Source organism: Oncorhynchus keta, chromosome 30 (genome assembly GCF_023373465.1).
Source record: "Oncorhynchus keta strain PuntledgeMale-10-30-2019 chromosome 30, Oket_V2, whole genome shotgun sequence".
In the NCBI taxonomy this organism is placed as follows: Eukaryota; Metazoa; Chordata; class Actinopteri; order Salmoniformes; family Salmonidae; genus Oncorhynchus; species Oncorhynchus keta.
In genome coordinates this window covers 19,475,199-19,494,077 of record NC_068450.1, presented here as the reverse complement: position 1 = coordinate 19,494,077, position 18,879 = coordinate 19,475,199, and the positions used below count along the sequence as shown (strand labels likewise).

The 18,879-nt window shown below is 44.8% G+C and overlaps 1 protein-coding gene across 1 annotated transcript in view; it reads left to right on the top strand.

Moving 5' to 3' along the window:
- Positions 1–440: 440 nt before the first annotated feature.
- LOC118363239 (monocarboxylate transporter 8-like) overlaps positions 441–18,879 on the top strand; it is a 32,590-nt gene continuing 14,151 nt past the window's right edge. Inside the window, exons 1-4 of the mRNA XM_052486885.1 lie at positions 441–950; positions 13,957–14,101; positions 16,433–16,670; positions 16,816–17,070. Coding sequence (XP_052342845.1) covers positions 443–950; positions 13,957–14,101; positions 16,433–16,670; positions 16,816–17,070 — 1,146 coding nt within the window. The 5' untranslated portion in view covers positions 441–442. The remainder of the gene's footprint in view (positions 951–13,956; positions 14,102–16,432; positions 16,671–16,815; positions 17,071–18,879) is intronic.

Genomic DNA, 18,879 nt, shown 5'->3' with positions numbered 1-18,879 from the left:
CGGCCGATAGATCCACATATTCCAATGTAAAATTAAACAAATGAAAGAGGAGGAGCCGAAACTCATTTATTTACAGATTAGGCTACACGATGTAGAGTTGAGACTCCGTGCAGCGGGAGCACGAGATTGGCGAGCAGCAGACGTTTTCCCAGGTTGATTTACATTTTGCACGGAGCAGGAAAGCAAGTGAAATATTTTCTGGCGTCATCATTTCCCCTAGAAATAGGCTACGGGGACATCTGATACCATGATAAATAATACGTGCCCGTCCTTTCACCATACAATCGATTTTATAGCGACAGTTCGGATACTGCTATTGGTGCAGTGACTTCACTTTGTCTACTATTCTTGGAAGAGCAGAGCAGAAAGAAACCGACTTCGTTTTTATTATAGACAATCCTTGTCAATCAGTAGGCTACTGTCGCCATCTGATGCATGAGCGATGCAGCCAGAACACAACAGTAACCCCTATACTAGACAGGATGAGGGGAGGATCAATGGGATAGGAGACAATCAGACCAAGGAGGAAGCATTGAGTGGCGAGCCGCCGACCGAACACTGTGATGAGGCTACTGCAGACTCTGAAATGGCGCACAACGGTGGTTCTCCCCAAGACCAGGAGAATCAGCACGCACAGGAGGACCAGGGACAGGACCTGGGAGATGGCGAATGCAAGATCCCACATGAGGACAGCACTATCCAGCTAATAGAGGCTGGATGTCTCGATAGTAAACCCGGTGTGTCTTCGAATTCCCAGTCTCAGTCCTCGGCACCAGGGCAGAGCCCCGGGTTCGTCCCACCCGAGGGCGGGTTCGGCTGGTTAGTTGTTTTCGCTGCTACCTGGTGTAATGGATCCATTTTCGGGATACAGAACTCCTTCGGTATCCTCCACATGATGCTGGTGGAAGACCACGCAGACCCCAATGACAAAACGTCGCAGTTTAAAGTAGGTGAGTCTGTCCTGTGACTGTTGCACCTGTTAAAATGAGCCTACTGATGGTGAATTACTGTTGAAGATATTCGAGAATGGTCAAATAAACATAGCCAGAACCAGAAGAATGCTCAGCATTGTCTCAAGACGATATTGAAGTAAAACATAAAATTAAAAATGTCATTATTGATCATATCCATCTTTGCAGCTTCTACCCCCAAGCCATTTTTGCTGTGATGAGAATTTAGGCGACTACTTCAGTCTCATCATCATTATCATCTGTTTGAAGTTAATATATAGACTATACCTAGGCCATATAGCACCAGAGTTTCCTTGCATTAATTTTCTGATCACGGCTCTAATTCTGTCATATCTCTGGATAACATACCGTTCTCATGTTGTTGTCCTTATGTTCTCCTCATATTGTTAATGTATTTTCCACGTGACAAAGTCGCAAGTGTGTGTCACTAAAAGAAGCCCTCTGGTTGCCTGTCAGTTTTACCAAAGCCCCCTGTTGTATTGTGTCCTCCATATTCACCTCTAACCTGTTTAGGACTTACTTGGCTTTTTCCCATAACACACACATACAGCTCTTTTGCCTCACTACACCAGGGCTGTATGTACTCACAAAGCATCTCAGAGTAGGCATGCTGATCAAGGATCAGTTCCCATCCTGTCCATGTGATCTAATGCATTATGATCTACAGTATGAGGAACAACTCTTAGTGTATACAGGCCCTGATGCATGCCAGGGATGTGCAGTAAGTTTGTTTTTCTATAAATGATTCACAATGGGTGAGGAGGGAGGGAGGAAGGACAGACATTTTGGGATAGGTGAGGCTATAGTCTGTCCACGGCTCAGTTATCATTGAGCTGCAGCTCAGTTGGAGTTCATGTTTAACAGCTTAGTAGCCACCATGACACCTTGAGTTGTCTCAACCACTTAAATTGTTAGGATGAAACATGTTTGTGGCTATAAAGAAATCCAATTGTCTTCTCTCTAACACTCTCAATTCTCAGAATGGGTCTGATGTAGGCCTAGGTTCATTGTTAACTCCGTATACATTCTTGGAATGGAAGTGTACACATGCGCAGGTTTTCAACTGAAACTTTTAGGTCATTATCCACTGGAGAGTCCTTTCCTCGTTCCCAAAACAACAACCCCTGTGTCATCTGATGACAATTGTCAAGACCTCTCCCTCTAATTTTTTCCTTCGTTAAAACTTTTTAATGTTTGGGTCCATCCAGGATCCTGATTTCTAATCTTGAAAAAGGTGTCCACTGTTATCATATCAAAAGGGATTAGATTGGTGAGCTGCAGTCAGATCCCTAAGCAAGACTATCTCGCCCCGGCAAACTTCTGTGCAAAAGGTGCTTATAGACTGCCTGGCACAGAATCACATTTCTCAGCTGAGCCCACCCTAAGTGCAGTGCCTAGGCCAGTACCCACTCCTAATACCTCTTCAGAGTGAGACATAAAGTAGAATTTACATTGATGCGAACTCTGTGAAATCAATGCCTATTGCCAAGATGGCGCTGGAGAAGAAGGCTGATGTTTTACTTGTTCCTATCCAATTGTGTGTTGGGTTCTTTGCATTGTTTGTATCTTATTTTTTAAAACTTATTTTGTATATAATGTTGCTGCGACCGTCTCTTATGACCGAAAATAACCTCTGGACATCAGAGCTGCGATTACTCTCCACGATCTGGAAGAATCCATTTTTCCTTTAACGAGTCCGACAAGCCCGACGTGAATGACATACTGTTTTCCCAGGAACAGGCCCAGAGCCACATCATTTGGGTGAAGAGAAGGCTGAGAAAAAGAGGCAGGAGGGCGGGCTGCCTTCTGAGAATTCATAGGCCATCAAATCAAACAAACCCCCACTTCCATTCTGCTAGAAAATCTTTGGAAAATAAAATCGATGACCGAAGGGACATTCAAAACTGTAATATCTTATGCTTCACGGAGTCGTGGCTGAACGATGACATTATCAACATACAGTTGGTTATATACTGTATCGGCAGAATAGAACAGCGGCGTCTGGTAAGACAAGGGACGGCGGACTATGTATTGTTGTAAATAACAGCTTGTGCACAATATCTAAGAAAGTCTCAAAGTTTCGCCTGAGGTAGAGTATCTCATGATAAGCTGTAGACCACACTATCTACCTAGAGTTTTCATCTGTATTTTTCATAGCTGTCTACATACAACCACAGACTGAGGCTGGCAATAAGACCGCACTCAATGAGCTGTATTCCGCCATAAACAAACAAGAAAACACTCACCCAGAGGCGGTGCTCCTAGTGGCCGTGGACTTTACTGACAATACAATAGGCTATTGTACTGACGTTACCGTAGGCTACTGTACTGACGTTACCATACTGACGTTACCATAGGCTACTGTACTGATGTTACTGTAGGCTACTGTACTGACGTTACCATAGGCTATTGTACTGACGTTACCATACTGACGTTACCATAGGCTACTGTACGGATGTTACTGTAGGCTACTGTACTGACGTTACCATAGGCTATTGTACTGACGTTACCATAGGCTATTGTACTGACGTTACCGTAGGCTACTGTACTGACGTTACCATACTGACGTTACCATAGGCTACTGTACTGATGTTACTGTAGGCTACTGTACTGACGTTACCATAGGCTATTGTACTGACGTTACCGTAGGCTACTGTACTGACGTTACCATACTGACGTTACCATAGGCTACTGTACTGATGTTACTGTAGGCTACTGTACTGACGTTACCATAGGCTATTGTACTGACGTTACCATAGGCTATTGTACTGACGTTACAGTAGGCTACTGTACTGACATTACCATACTGACGTTACCATAGGCTACTGTACGGATGTTACTGTAGGCTATTATACTGACGTTACCGTAGGCTACTGTACTGATGTTACCATACTGACGTTACCATAGGCTACTGTACTGATGTTACTGTAGGCTACTGTACTGACGTTACCATAGGCTATTGTACTGACGTTACCATACTGGACGTTACCATAGGCTACTGTACTGATGTTACTGTAGGCTACTGTACTGACGTTACCATAGGCTATTGTACTGACGTTACCGTAGGCTACTGTACTGACGTTACCATACTGACGTTACCATAGGCTACTGTACTGATGTTACTGTAGGCTACTGTACTGACGTTACCATAGGCTATTGTACTGACGTTACCATAGGCTATTGTACTGACGTTACAGTAGGCTACTGTACTGACGTTACCATACTGACGTTACCATAGGCTACTGTACGGATGTTACTGTAGGCTATTGTACTGACGTTACCGTAGGCTACTGTACTGACGTTACCATACTGGCGTTACCATAGGCTACTGTACTGATGTTACTGTAGGCTACTGTACTGACGTTACCATAGGCTATTGTACTGACGTTACCATACTGGCGTTACCATAGGCTACTGTACTGACGTTACCATACTGACGTTACCATACTGACGTTACCATACTGACGTTACCATACTGACGTTACCATAGGCTATTGTACTGATGTTACCATACTGACGTTACCATAGGCTACTGTACGGATGTTACTGTAGGCTACTGTACTGACGTTACCGTAGGCTACTGTACTGACGTTACCATACTGACGTTACCATAGGCTACTGTACTGATGTTACTGTAGGCTACTGTACTGACGTTACCATAGGCTATTGTACTGACGTTACCATACTGACGTTACCATAGGCTACTGTACTGACGTTACCATACTGACGTTACCATAGGCTACTGTACTAACGTTACCATACTGACGTTACCATAGGCTACTGTACTGACGTTACCATACTGACGTTACCATAGGCTACTGTACTGACGTTACCATACTGACGTTACCATAGGCTACTGTACGGATGTTACTGTAGGCTACTGTACTGACGTTACCATACTGACGTTACCATAGGCTACTGTACTGATGTTACTGTAGGCTACTGTACTGACGTTACCATAGGCTATTGTACTGACGTTACCATACTGACGTTACCATAGGCTATTGTACTGACGTTACCGTAGGCTACTGTACTGACGTTACCATACTGACGTTACCATAGGCTACTGTACTAATGTTCCCATACTGACGTTACCATAGGCTACTGTACTAATGTTCCCATACTGACGTTACCATACTGACGTTACCATAGGCTACTGTACTAACGTTCCCATACTGACGTTACCATAGGCTACTGTACTAATGTTCCCATTCTGACTTTACTATAGGCTACTGTACTAACGTTCCCATACTGACGTTACCATAGGCTACTGTACTAACGTTCCCATACTGACGTTACCATAGGCTACTGTACTAATGTTCCCATACTGACGTTACCATAGGCTACTGTACTAACGTTCCCATACTGACTTTACTATAGGCTACTGATGTTAACATAGCTAATGTACTGATGTTACCATACTGACATTACCATTGTCTACTGTACTGACATTACCATTGTCTACTGTACTGACATTACCATAGGCTACTCTACTGACATTACCATACTGATGTTACCATACTGACATTACCATTGTCTACTGTACTGACATTACCATAGGCAACTGTACTGACATTACCATACTGACATTACCATACTGACGTTACCATAGGCAACTGTACTGACGTTACCATACTGACGTTACCATAGGCAACTGTACTGACGTTACCATACTGACATTACCATACTGACGTTACCATAGGCAACTGTACTGACGTTACCATACTGACATTACCATACTGACGTTACCATAGGCAACTGTACTGACGTTACCATACTGACATTACCATACTGACGTTACCATAGGCAACTGTACTGACATTACCATAGGCAACTGTACTGACATTACCATACTGACATTACCATACTGACGTTACCATAGGCAACTGTACTGACGTTACCATACTGACATTACCATACTGACGTTACCATAGGCAACTGTACTGACGTTACCATACTGACATTACCATACTGACGTTACCATAGGCAACTGTACTGACGTTACCATACTGACATTACCATACTGACGTTACCATAGGCTACTGTACTGACGTTACCATAGGCTGCTGTACTAACGTTCCCATACTGACGTTACCATAGGCTACTGTACTAACGTTCCCATACTGATGTTACCATAGGCTACTGTACTAACGTTCCCATACTGACGTTACCATAGGCTACTGTACTAACGTTCCCATACTGACGTTACCATAGGCTACTGTACTAACGTTCCCATACTGACGTTACCATAGGCTACTGTACTAACGTTCGCATACTGACGTTACCATAGGCTACTGTACTAACGTTCCCATACTGACGTTACCATACTGACGTTACATAGGCTACTGTACTAACGTTCCCATACTGACGTTACCATAGGCTACTGTACTAATGTTCCCATACTGACGTTACCATAGGCTACTGTACTAATGTTCCCATTCTGACTTTACTATAGGCTACTGTACTAATTTTATTTTTATTTTTATTTTTTTATTTCACCTTTATTTAACCAGGTAGGCTAGTTGAGAACAAGTTCTCATTTGCAACTGCGACCTGGCCAAGATAAAGCATAGCAGTGTGAACAGACAACACAGAGTTACACATGGAGTAAACAATTAGCAAGTCAATAACACAGTAGAAAAAATGGGCAGTCTATATACAATGTGTGCAAAAGGCATGAGGAGGTAGGCGAATAATACAATTTTGCAGATTAACACTGGAGTGATAAATGATCAGATGGGCATGTACAGGTAGAGATATTGGTGTGCAAAAGAGCAGAAAAGTAAATAAATAAAAACAGTATAAAAACAGTATGGGAATGAGGTAGGTGAAAAAGGGTGAGCTATTTACCTATAGACTATGTACAGCTGCAGCGATCGGTTAGCTGCTCGGATAGCTGATGTTTGAAGTTGGAGAGGGAGATAAAAGTCTCCAACTTCAGCGATTTTTGCAATTCGTTCCAGTCACAGGCAGCAGAGTACTGGAACGAAAGGCGGCCAAATGAGGTGTTGGCTTTAGGGATGAATGTTCCCATACTGACGTTACCATAGGCTACTGTACTAACGTTCCCATACTGACGTTACCATAGGCTACTGTACTAATGTTCCCATACTGACGTTACCATACTGACGTTACATAGGCTACTGTACTAACGTTCCCATACTGACGTTACCATAGGCTACTGTACTAATGTTCCCATACTGACGTTACCATAGGCTACTGTACTAATGTTCCCATTCTGACTTTACTATAGGCTACTGTACTAATGTTCCCATACTGACATTACCATAGGCTACTGTACTAACGTTCCCATACTGACGTTACCATAGGCTACTGTACTGACGTTCCCATACTGACGTTACCATAGGCTACTGTACTGACGTTCCCATACTGACGGTACCATAGGCCACTGTACTGACGTTACCATACTGACGTTACCGTAGGCCACTGTACTGACGTTACCATACTGACGTTACCACAGGCTACTGTACTGACGTTATGGTAGGCTGCTGTACTGGCGTTGCCGTAGGCTGCTGTACTGAAGTTACCCTAGGCTGCTGTACTGACGGTACTGTAGGCTACTGTACTGGCGTTGCCGTAGGCTGCTGTACTGACGGTACTGTAGGCTACTGTACTGAAGTTACCCTAGGCTGCTGTACTGACGGTACTGTAGGCTGCTGTACTGAAGTTACCCTAGGCTGCTGTACTGACGGTACTGTAGGCTACTGTACTGGCGTTGCCGTAGGCTGCTGTACTGACGGTACTGTAGGCTACTGTACTGGTGTTGCCGTAGGCTGCTATACTGACGGTACTGTAGGCTGCTGTACTGACGGTACTGTAGGCTACTGTACTGGCGTTGCCGTAGGCTGCTGTACTGACGGTACTGTAGGCTGCTGTACTGAAGTTACCCTAGGCTGCTGTACTGACGGTACTGTAGGCTACTGTACTGGCGTAGCCGTAGGCTGCTGTACTGACGGTACTGTAGGCTACTGTACTGGTGTTGCCGTAGGCTGCTGTACTGACGGTACTGTAGGCTGCTGTACTGGCGTTGCCGTAGGCTGCTGTACTGACGGTACTGTAGGCTGCTGTACTGACGGTACTGTAGGCTACTGTACTGGCGTTGCCGTAGGCTGCTGTACTGACGGTACTGTAGGCTACTGTACTGGCGTTGCCGTAGGCTGCTGTACTGACGGTACTGTAGGCTACTGTACTGGCGTTGCCGTAGGCTGCTGTACTGACGGTACTGTAGGCTGCTGTACTGGCGTTGCCGTAGGCTGCTGTACTGACGGTACTGTAGGCTGCTGTACTGACGGTACTGTAGGCTGCTGTACTGACGGTACTGTAGACTGCTGTACTGACGGTACTGTAGGCTGCTGTACTGACGGTACTGTAGGCTGCTGTAGTGACGGTACTGTAGGCTGCTGTACTGGCGTTGCCGTAGGCTGCTGTACTGACGGTACTGTAGGCAGCTGTACTGACGGTACTGTAGGCTGCTGTACTGACGGTACTGTAGGCTGCTGTACTGACGGTACTGTAGGCTGCTGTACTGACGGTACTGTAGGCTGCTGTACTGACGGTACTGTAGGCTACTGTACTGGCGTTGCCGTAGGCTGCTGTACTGACGGCACTGTAGGCTGCTGTACTGACGGTACGGTAGGCTGCTGTACTGACGGTACTGTAGGCTGCTGTACTGACGGTACTGTAGGCTGCTGTACTGACGGTACTGTAGGCTGCTGTACTGACGGTACTGTAGGCTGCTGTACTGACGGTACTGTAGGCTGCTGTACTGACGGTACTGTAGGCTACTGTACTGGCGTTGCCGTAGGCTGCTGTACTGACGGCACTGTAGGCTGCTGTACTGACGGTACTGTAGGCTGCTGTACTGACGGTACTGTAGGCTGCTGTACTGACGGTACTGTAGGCTTCTGTGCTGACGGTACTGTAGGCTACTGTACTGGCGTTGCCGTAGGCTGCTGTACTGACGGCACAGTAGGCTGCTGTACTGACGGTACGGTAGGCTGCTGTACTGACGGTACTGTAGGCTGCTGTACTGACGGTACTGCTGTACTGACGGTACTGTAGGCTGCTGTACTGACGGTACTGTAGGCTGCTGTACTGACGGTACTGTAGGCTGCTGTACTGACGGTACTGTAGGCTACTGTACTGGCATTGCCGTAGGCTGCTGTACTGACGGCACTGTAGGCTGCTGTACTGACGGTACTGTAGGCTGCTGTACTGACGGTACTGTAGGCTGCTGTACTGACGGTACTGTAGGCTTCTGTACTGAAGTTACCCTAGGCTGCTGTACTGACGGTACTGTAGGCTACTGTGCTGACGTTGTAATTCTGTGGACCTAATTCTGATGATGCAGGTCATAACAAGATTCCCAGCACTTCAAGCCTCTTCCTCAACCCTTTCTTGCTCTCTCCCCATTTGTTTGTCCATCATGTATGTAAACAACTATCTTGCCTGCTCTATCCGCAGTGATTGGTGAAGTAATTTAATGTGAAAAAGTGTTGATTTCACACGTTAGGGAGATTACAGGGAGAATAGTGCGCTCACACAGTAAGTGTGGTCACTGTCTCTTTAAATAGCTAACAGTCTCCCCCTGGCATCTGAGGAACCACCATGCAGTCTGGGGCCTGAGAGGAGGGAAGGAGAGTGAGAAAAACCCTACAATGATTTACTGGTACAGTACATACACCTTAGCCAACTACATTTAAACTCAGTTTTTCACAATTCCTGAAATTTAATCCTAGTAAAAATTCCCTGTTTTAGGTCAGTTAGGATCACCACTGTATTTTAAGAATGTGAAATGTCAGAATAATAGTAGAGATAATGATTTATTTCAGCTTTTATTTCTTTCATCACATTCCCAGTGGGTCAGAAGTTTACATACACTCAATTAGTATTTTGTAGCATTTAAATTGTTTAACTTGGGTAAAATGTTTCGGGTAGCCTTCCACAAGCTTCCCACAATCAATTGGGTGAATTTTGGCCCATTCCTCCTGACAGAGCTGGTGTAACTGAGTCAGGTTTGTAGGCCTCCTTGCCCGCACACACTTTTTTAGTTCTGCACACACATTTTCTATGGGATTGAGGTCAGGGCTTTGTGGTGGCCACTCCAATACCTTGACTTTGTTGTCCTTAAGCTATTTTGCCACAACTTTGGAAGGATGCTTGGGGTCATTGTTCATTTGGAAGACCCATTTGCGACCAAGCTTTAACTTCCTGACTGATATCTTGAGATGTTGCTTCAATATATCCACATAATTTTCCAGCCTCATGATGCCATCTATTTTGTGAAGTGTACCAGTCCCTCCTGCAGCAAAGCACCCCCACAACATGATGCTGCCCCCCCTGTGCTTCACGGTTGGGATGGTGTTCTTCAGCTTGCAAGCCTCCCCCTTTTTCCTCCCAATATAACAATGGTCATTATAGCCAAACAGTTCCATTTTCGTTTCATTAGACGAGGACAATTATTTTTCTGAGTTCTTGGCTGATTTCTTAGATTTTCCCATGATGTCAAGCAACGAGGCACTGAGTTTGAAGGTAGGCCTTGAACTACATCCACAGGTACACCTCCAATTGACTCAAATGATGTCAATTAGCCCATCAGAAGCTTTTAAAGCCATGACATAATTTTCTGGAATATTCCAAGCTGTTTAAGGCACAGTCAACTTAGTGTATGTAAACCTCTGACCCACTGGAATTGTGATACAGTGAATTATAAGTGCAATAATCTGTCTGTAAACAATTGTTGGAAAAATTACTTGTGTCATGCACAAAGTAGATGTCCTAACTGACTTGCCAGAACTATAGTTTGTTAATTAACAAGAAACTTGTGGAGTGGTTGAAAAACGAGTTTTAATGACTCCAACCTAAGAGTATGTTAACTTCTGACTTCAACTCTACGTTCTCCATGTTTTCTACATTGTAACAAGTTAGCATCTGATCTATATTCTACTGTAACCTGGACCGCGGTCTTATTGACAAATATAATTTTGCCATGTTTGCTTACTGCTTTGGCCGGGGAAGATGAAACACTAAATGGCTGCCAAGGGCAGTTCTCACATGAACAGGTCTCTCTTCTGTTGTCATCCTCCCAACCATACATTCTAATGTTCATTGACCCATTACGCACACCAAATGGCACCAAAAGAATATATAGGGATTAGGGTGCCTTTTGGGATGCAACCCCACTCTGTTGGACTCAGAACAGACTGGAGACATTAAAGCTACCTTTGGCCCTTAAGACCCAGGGATGGTTTTCCCCAGAGGGTCAAGCATGTCTCTGTGTGCAGTAGTCAGAACACGTTAACTCCATTGGGCACAGTAGTACAACATGTTGTTATTATCATAGTCATAAATGCCTGAATCTCTATCCATGGCTGAGTAGTAATAATAATAGATTTATTTTAGTGTATGTATTACAAATGGAATCTCAAAGTCACATTAAAAAACATGGTTATTATTATACAGTACATGTTATATAAGGAGGATACAGCATGTTAATATTATACTAGATCAGCTGTTATTCTACAGGTTATATAAGGAGGGTACAGCATGCTAATATTATACTAGATCAGGTGTTATTCTACAGGTTATATGAGGAGGGTACAGCATGTTAATATTATACTAGATCAGCTGTTATTCTACAGATTATATGAGGAGGGAACAGCATGTTAATATTATACTAGATCAGCTGTTATTCTAGAGGTTATATAAGGAGGGTACAGCATGCTAATATTATACTAGATCAGCTGTTATTCTGCAGGTTATATGAGTGAACAGCATGTTAATATTATACTAGATCAGCTGTTATTCTAGAGGTTATATAAGGAGGGTACAGCATGCTAATATTATACTAGATCAGCTGTTATTCTGCAGGTTATATGAGGGAACAGCATGTTAATATTATACTAGATCAGCTGTTATTCTACAGGTTATATGAGGAGGGTACAGCATGTTAATATTATACTAGATCAGCTGTTATTCTACAGATTATATGAGGAGGGAACAGCATGTTAATATTATACTAGATCAGCTGTTATTCTACAGGTTATATGAGAGTACAGCATGTTAATATTATACTAGATCAGCTGTTATTCTACAGGTTATATGAGGAGGATACAGCATGTTAATATTGTACTAGATCAGCTGTTATTCTACAGGTTATATGAGGAGGGTACAGCATGCTAATATTATACTAGATCAGCTGTTATTCTACAGATTATATGAGGGTACAGCATGCTAATATTATACTAGATCAGCTGTTATTCTACAGATTATATGAGGGTACAGCATGCTAATATTATACTAGATCAGCTGTTATTCTTCAGGTTATGAGGAGGGTACAGCATGTTAATATTATACTAGATCAGCTGTTATTCTATACTTTATATGAGAGTACAGCATGTTAATATTATACTAGATCAGCTGTTATTCTTCAGGTTACATGAGGAGGGTACTGTTACGGTTCTCTTCCAAAGAAGGAGAGGCGGACCAAAACACAGTGTGGTTATCTTTATACATCTTTATTAAAGATAAAAAATGAACAATATACTTCTACAAAAACAAGAAACGTGAAAAACCGAAACAGCCCTATCTGGTGCAACAAACACAGAGACGGGAACAATCACTCACGAAACACTCAAAGAATATGGCTGCCTAAATATGGTTCCCAATCAGAGACAACGATAAACACCTGCCTCTGATTGAGAACCACTCTAGGCAACCATAGACTTACCTAGACTACTTCACTAAACCACAATCCCATTACCTACAAAAAAACCTAGACAAAACACACCACATAAATACCCATGTCACACCCTGGCCTGACCAAAATAATAAAGAAAACACAAAATACTAAGGCCAGGGCGTGACAGTACCTCCCCTAACCTTAACCAAGGGCCCCACTGGACTGAGGGGCAGCTCGGGACAAAGGGGCAGCTCGGGACTGAGGGGAAGCTCGGGACTGAGGGGAAGCTCGGGACTGAGAGGAAGCTCAGGCAGGTTGACGGCTCTGGCAGATCCTGGCTGACTGGCGGCTCTGGCAGATCCATGCTGACTGGCGACTCTGGCTGCTCCATGCTGACTGGGGACTCTGGCTGCTCCATGCTGACTGGCGACCCTGTCTGCTCCATGCTGACTGGCGACTCTGGCTGCTCCATGCTGACTGGCGACTCTGGCTGCTCCATGCTGACTGGCGACTCTGGCTGCTCCATGCTGACTGGCGACTCTGGCTGCTCCATGCTGACTGGCGACTCTGGCTGCTCCATGCTGACTGGCGACTCTGGCTGCTCCATGCTGACTGGTGACTCTGGCTGCTCCATGCTGACTGGCGACTCTGGCGGCTCATGACAGACGGGAGACTCTGGCGGCTCATGACAGACGGGAGACTCTGGCAGCTCATGACAGACTGGAGACTCTGGCGGCTCATGACAGACGGAAGACTCTGGCGGCTCATGACAGACGGGAGACTCTGGCGGCTCATCACACCCTGGCCTGACTAAAATCGAGGTTGACATGTTCTTCTGCAGTGCACACACATGTTGGCTTCTGAAGGTTGTCAGCAGGTTGGTTGTGAAAGGTTGCACAGAGGTTGTACACTGGTTGTAAATATGTTGCAAGCAGTGCATAGGTTGCAGACATGTACTTCAGACAGACTGTCCAGACACCACAGACCCGTTATCAGTTGACATACATGTACTGTAACAAGTACCATGTTGAAGGACACAGATTAAAGGATTCATCCGACCTTGTACTGTAGTTAATGACCCTCTCATCTGGGTAGCTCTCATGTTGCTTGGAAATGGCTTTGAGGTTACATTTTGACTGTATCAATATGGAAAATAATCCTGTTAATGTGTGGATTATAATAACAATTTTTGCTTTCCTCAACCCATCTCTCACTACCTTCAATATCCCTCCCTCTACCACTACCTCTTCCCGACCTGTCCCTCCCTCTCCTCCCTGCCTCCAGCCTGGGTGGGGGCCCTGGCGATGGGCATGATCTTCTTCTGTTCCCCGGTGGTCTCCATGTTCACCGATCACTTCGGATGCAGGAAGACAGCTGTGGGCGGGGCCACCGTGGCCTTCATCGGACTCCTCAGCACCGCCTTCGCAAAGTAACAGAAACTTCTGTTCTAGAGCCCCTCTAGAACCCTCCAAACATTCTAGAATCATTAGAACACTCCACACAGTTTATTACTATGACAACCAATCTACTCTAGAACTATTACAAATAATCTACTCTAGAGCCCTTCTAGAACCCTCCAAACATTCTAGAATCATTAGAACACTCCACACCGTTTATTACTATGACAACCCATCTACTCTAGAACTATTACAACCCATCTACTCTAGAGCCCTTCTAGAACCCTCCAAACATTCTAGAATCATTAGAACACTCCACACCGTTTATTACTATGACAACCCATCTACTCTAGAACTATTACAACCCATCTACTCTAGAGCCCTTCTAGAACCCTCCAAACATTCTAGAATCATTAGAACACTCCACACCGTTTATTACTATGACAACCCATCTACTCTAGAACTATTACAACCCATCTACTCTAGAGCCCTTCTAGAACCCTCCACAATCTTTAGAACTGTCCTTGTATGTTTTGCCACTCCTTTTGCACATCATTTACACGTCCTGCCCTCAGTGACTTGAGCATTACACATTCATGTTAGGGTGTCACAGGCTCTTTTCCAAAATTTACACTAACTTACTACTTATAAGGAAGTAAAGTATTGGATATACAGTGCATTCGGAAAGTATTCAGACCTCTTGACTTTTTCCACATTTTGTTACGTTACAGCCTTATTCTAAAATGGATTAAATCAAAATATTTCCCCCTCATCAATCTATACATAATGACGAAGCAAAAATAGGTTTTTAGAATGTATTACAAAATAAAAAACGATATCATATTTACATATTCAGATCCTTTACACAGTACTTTGTTGAAGCACCTTTGGCAGCAATTACAGCCTCAAGTCTTCTTGGGTATGACACTACAAGCTTGGCACACCTGTATTTGGGGAGTTTCTCCCATTCTTCTGTGCAGATCCTCTCAAGCTCTGTCAGGTTGGATGGGGAATGTTGCTGCACGGCTATTTTCAGGTCTCTCCAGAGATGTTTGATCGGGTTCAAGTCCGGGTTCTGGCTGGGCCACCCAAGGATATTCAGAGACTTGTCCCGAAGCCACTCCTGCATTGACTTGGCTGTGTGCTTAGGGTCGTTGTCCTGTTGGAAGGTGAACCTTCGCACCAGTCCTGAGCGCTCTGGAGCAGGTTTTTTTATCAAGGATCTCTCTGTACTTTGCTCCGTTCATCTTTCCTGTATTCCTGACTAGTCTCCCAGTCCCTGCTGCTGAAAAACATCCCCACAGCATGATGCTGCCACCACCATGCTTTACCATAGGGATGAAGCCAGGTTTCCTCCAGATGTGATGCTTGGCATTCAGGACAAAGAGTTCAATTTTGGTTTCATCAGACCAGAGAATCTTGTTTCTCATGGTATGAGAGTCATTTAGGTGCCTTTCGACAAACTCCAAGCAGGCTGTCATGAGCCTTTTACAGAGGAGTGGCTTCATTCTGGCCACTCTACCTTAAAGTTCTGATTGGTGGAGTGCTGCAGAAATGGTTGTCCTTCTGGAAGGTTCTCACATCTCCATAGAGGAACTCTTGAGCTCTGTCAGACTGACCATCGTGTTCTCAGTCACCTCCATTACCAAGGCCCTTCTCCCCAGATTTCTCAGTTTGGCCGGGCAGCCAGCTCTAGGAAGAGTCTTGGTGGTTCCAAACGTCTTACATTTAAGACTGATGGAGGCCACTGTGTTCTTGGGGACCTTCAATGTGCAAACATTTTTTGGCACCCTTCCCCAGACCTGTGCCTCACCACAATCCTGTCTTGAACATCATGGCTTGGTTTTTGTTCTGACATGCACTGTCAACTGTGGGACCTTATATAGACAGGTGTGTGCCTTTCCAAATTATGTCCAATTAATTGAGTTTACCACAGGTGGACTCCAATCAAGTTGTCGAAACATCTCAAGATTGATCAATGGAAACAGAATGCATATGAGCTCAATTTCTAGTCTCATAGCAAAGGGTCTGAATACTTACGTAAATAAGGTATTTCCGTTTTTTCTTTTTAATACATTTGCAAACATTTCTAAAAACCTGTTTTCGCTTTGTCGTTATGAGGTATTGTGTGTAGAGTGAGGAAAACAATTCATTTAATTTATTTTAGAATAGGGCTGTAATGTAACAAAATGTGGAAAACGTCAAGGGGTCTGAATACTTTCCGAATGCACAGTATATTCTAGGTGCTAAGTTATGCTAGTGTGGAACAAAGCACAGTGGTGAGATCGCCTGCCTCTTCACCCGTTGGAATTGACATATATTAGTTTTCCAGTGTTTTATTACCTCTACCCCTGCCCGCCCAGGTCCCTCAGCCTACGGTATTTCACCTATGGGATCCTGTTTGGCTGTGGCTCTTCCTTTGCCTTCCAGCCCTCCCTGGTGATCCTGGGCCACTACTTCCGGCAGCGGCTGGGCCTGGCTAACGGCGTGGTGACGGCGGGCAGCAGCCTGTTCTCCATGGGCCTCCCGGTGTTGCTCACCAAGGTGGTGGAGCCGCTGGGTCTCAGCAGAACCTTCCAGATCCTCAGCCTCTTCATGCTGGTACTGTTGTAATGTGTTCAATGATAATCCATTACACAGCCTGTTTATTTACGTTTTCCTGATTTTTGAATGATGTGACTCGTTGAAGTAAACGTCAGATTCGACTTTGAACAACTGTTTCTTTTTGTTCTTTTAAACTTAACAGATCCAGGCCCTGCTGGCCCTGACCTTCAGACCCCTGCTGCCCCAGAGAGTTCCAATGGGACCACCAGAACCAGGGGGCCCCGCTGGGTCCACAACCCAGCCAGGAGCCCCTGCCCGGGGAAGCCGCTGGAGCAGGGCCCAGACCCAGGTCCGGAAGGCCTTTAACGTGAAGGTGTTCCACATCGTCACCTACCGGGTGTGGGCGTTCGGGGTGTCTACAGCTGTGCTGGGTTACTTTGTGCCTTACATCCACTTGGTAAGGGCTCAGGGACCATCAATACAATTTCTTCAAGATTTGACAATTTTCTTGATATTGTGTTGTATTTAGGGCACCGTTTTCACACCTATTCTGTGAGTGAAATTATAATGATAGAATTATAATAATCTGCAGCACAATTTATGATGTCACTTTTCTTTAACAATTTCCATTTAGAATGTTGCTGTGTGTTGGTTTACAGCGCAGCTGTGTTAGCGAGGGAAAAATAATGCCACCTTAACTGCTTCTAGTGTCAGCTTAATTGGCATCTTATCTATCGTATGTAGGAAAACTAGACTTTCTGACCAAGAGTTCACCAAGTCGACTTAAGAGGAAATCTTGTGTAATATTGTGTTGCGTTACGTTGTGTGTTGGGTTAGATTACGTTGTGTGTTGGGTTAGGTCGTGTCATATTGTATTGTGTTGGGTTAGGTTGTGTTGTTGGGTTAGGTTACATTGTGTGTGTTGTTGTGTTAGGTTGTGTCATTGTGTGTTGGGTTAGGTTACATTGTGTGTTGGGTTAGGTTACATTGTGTGTTAGGTTACATTGTGTGTTGGGTTAGGTTACATTGTGTGTTGGGTTAGGTTACATTGTGTGTTGGGTTAGGTTGTCAGACAGACCCACTTATCTAAAATAAGCAGCTAGTGACATTGTTGCATGGTGATGTGAGGAATATCAAGGAGACACCTTGTCACAGCAGTATCTTACGTTAAAAATCCTAGATGGATGAGGAAGGAGGACGGAAGGAGAGAGGGAGGGAAGGAGTAGAAAGAGAGAGGGGAGGGACAGAGAGCGAGAGGGAAGAGAAGGGGGCGGTAGATGTGTAGTGTGAAGTTCTGCTAGACAAGTCAGATGTTTCTGGCAGCCTCCCCACTGCCTGTCCTGTTTTCTCAGGCCCCAGAGCCTGTCCTGTTTTCTCAGGTCCCAGAGCCAGTCCTGTTTTCTCAGGCCCCAGAGCCTTTTTGTTGTGCTCTTTGCTTTAGGTCAGCCCTAAACATGGGTATCCTATGGCCCTTGATGTTATGCTGGTGCCATGTAGTGCAGAATCAAAGCAGAGGAAACACTTCACATGTTTCTTCAGGGAGAGAAGCTTCTGATCAGGAATGGACTTCAGAGGGTTTTGTGTTTTGGATCAGATTCAGGTGTTGGGCGGAGAGGAGAGAAAGGAAATCACTCACCTATAGCTCCGCCCTTCCTGCTTCATTGTTGACAGTTCTTCTGACAGTGGGACGTTGATGAAAAAAATGTGTTATTCCAAGGAATGGTTATGGAAATTTTAAATGTTATAAGGAGACAATATCCCTGTTTCTCCATTGAAATCCCTTCACTAAGAATCCCATTGATGATTTCAACATGGGAATAACACACATGAAAGAATCCATGAGGACATATCAAGAAATTACTACGCATTTGATGTGCAATTCTGTATTTTGTTTGGCTGCTTCCAACCCCTCAGGGTGTGTATGTATCCAGGGGGCTTGGTTTGGCTGCTTCCAACCCCTCAGGGTGTGTATGTATCCAGGGGCTTGGTTTGGCTGCTTCCAACCCCTCAGGGTGTGTATGTATCCAGGGGGCTTGGTTTGTCTGCTTCCAACCCCTCAGGGGGTGTATGTATCCAGGGGGCTTGGTTTGGCTGCTTCCAACCCCTCAGGGTGTGTATGTATCCAGGGGCTTGGTTTGGCTGCTTCCAACCCCTCAGGGTGTGTATGTATCCAGGGGGCTTGGTTTGTCTGCTTCCAACCCCTCAGGGGGTGTATGTATCCAGGGGGCTTGGTTTGGCTGCTTCCAACCCCTCAGGGTGTGTATGT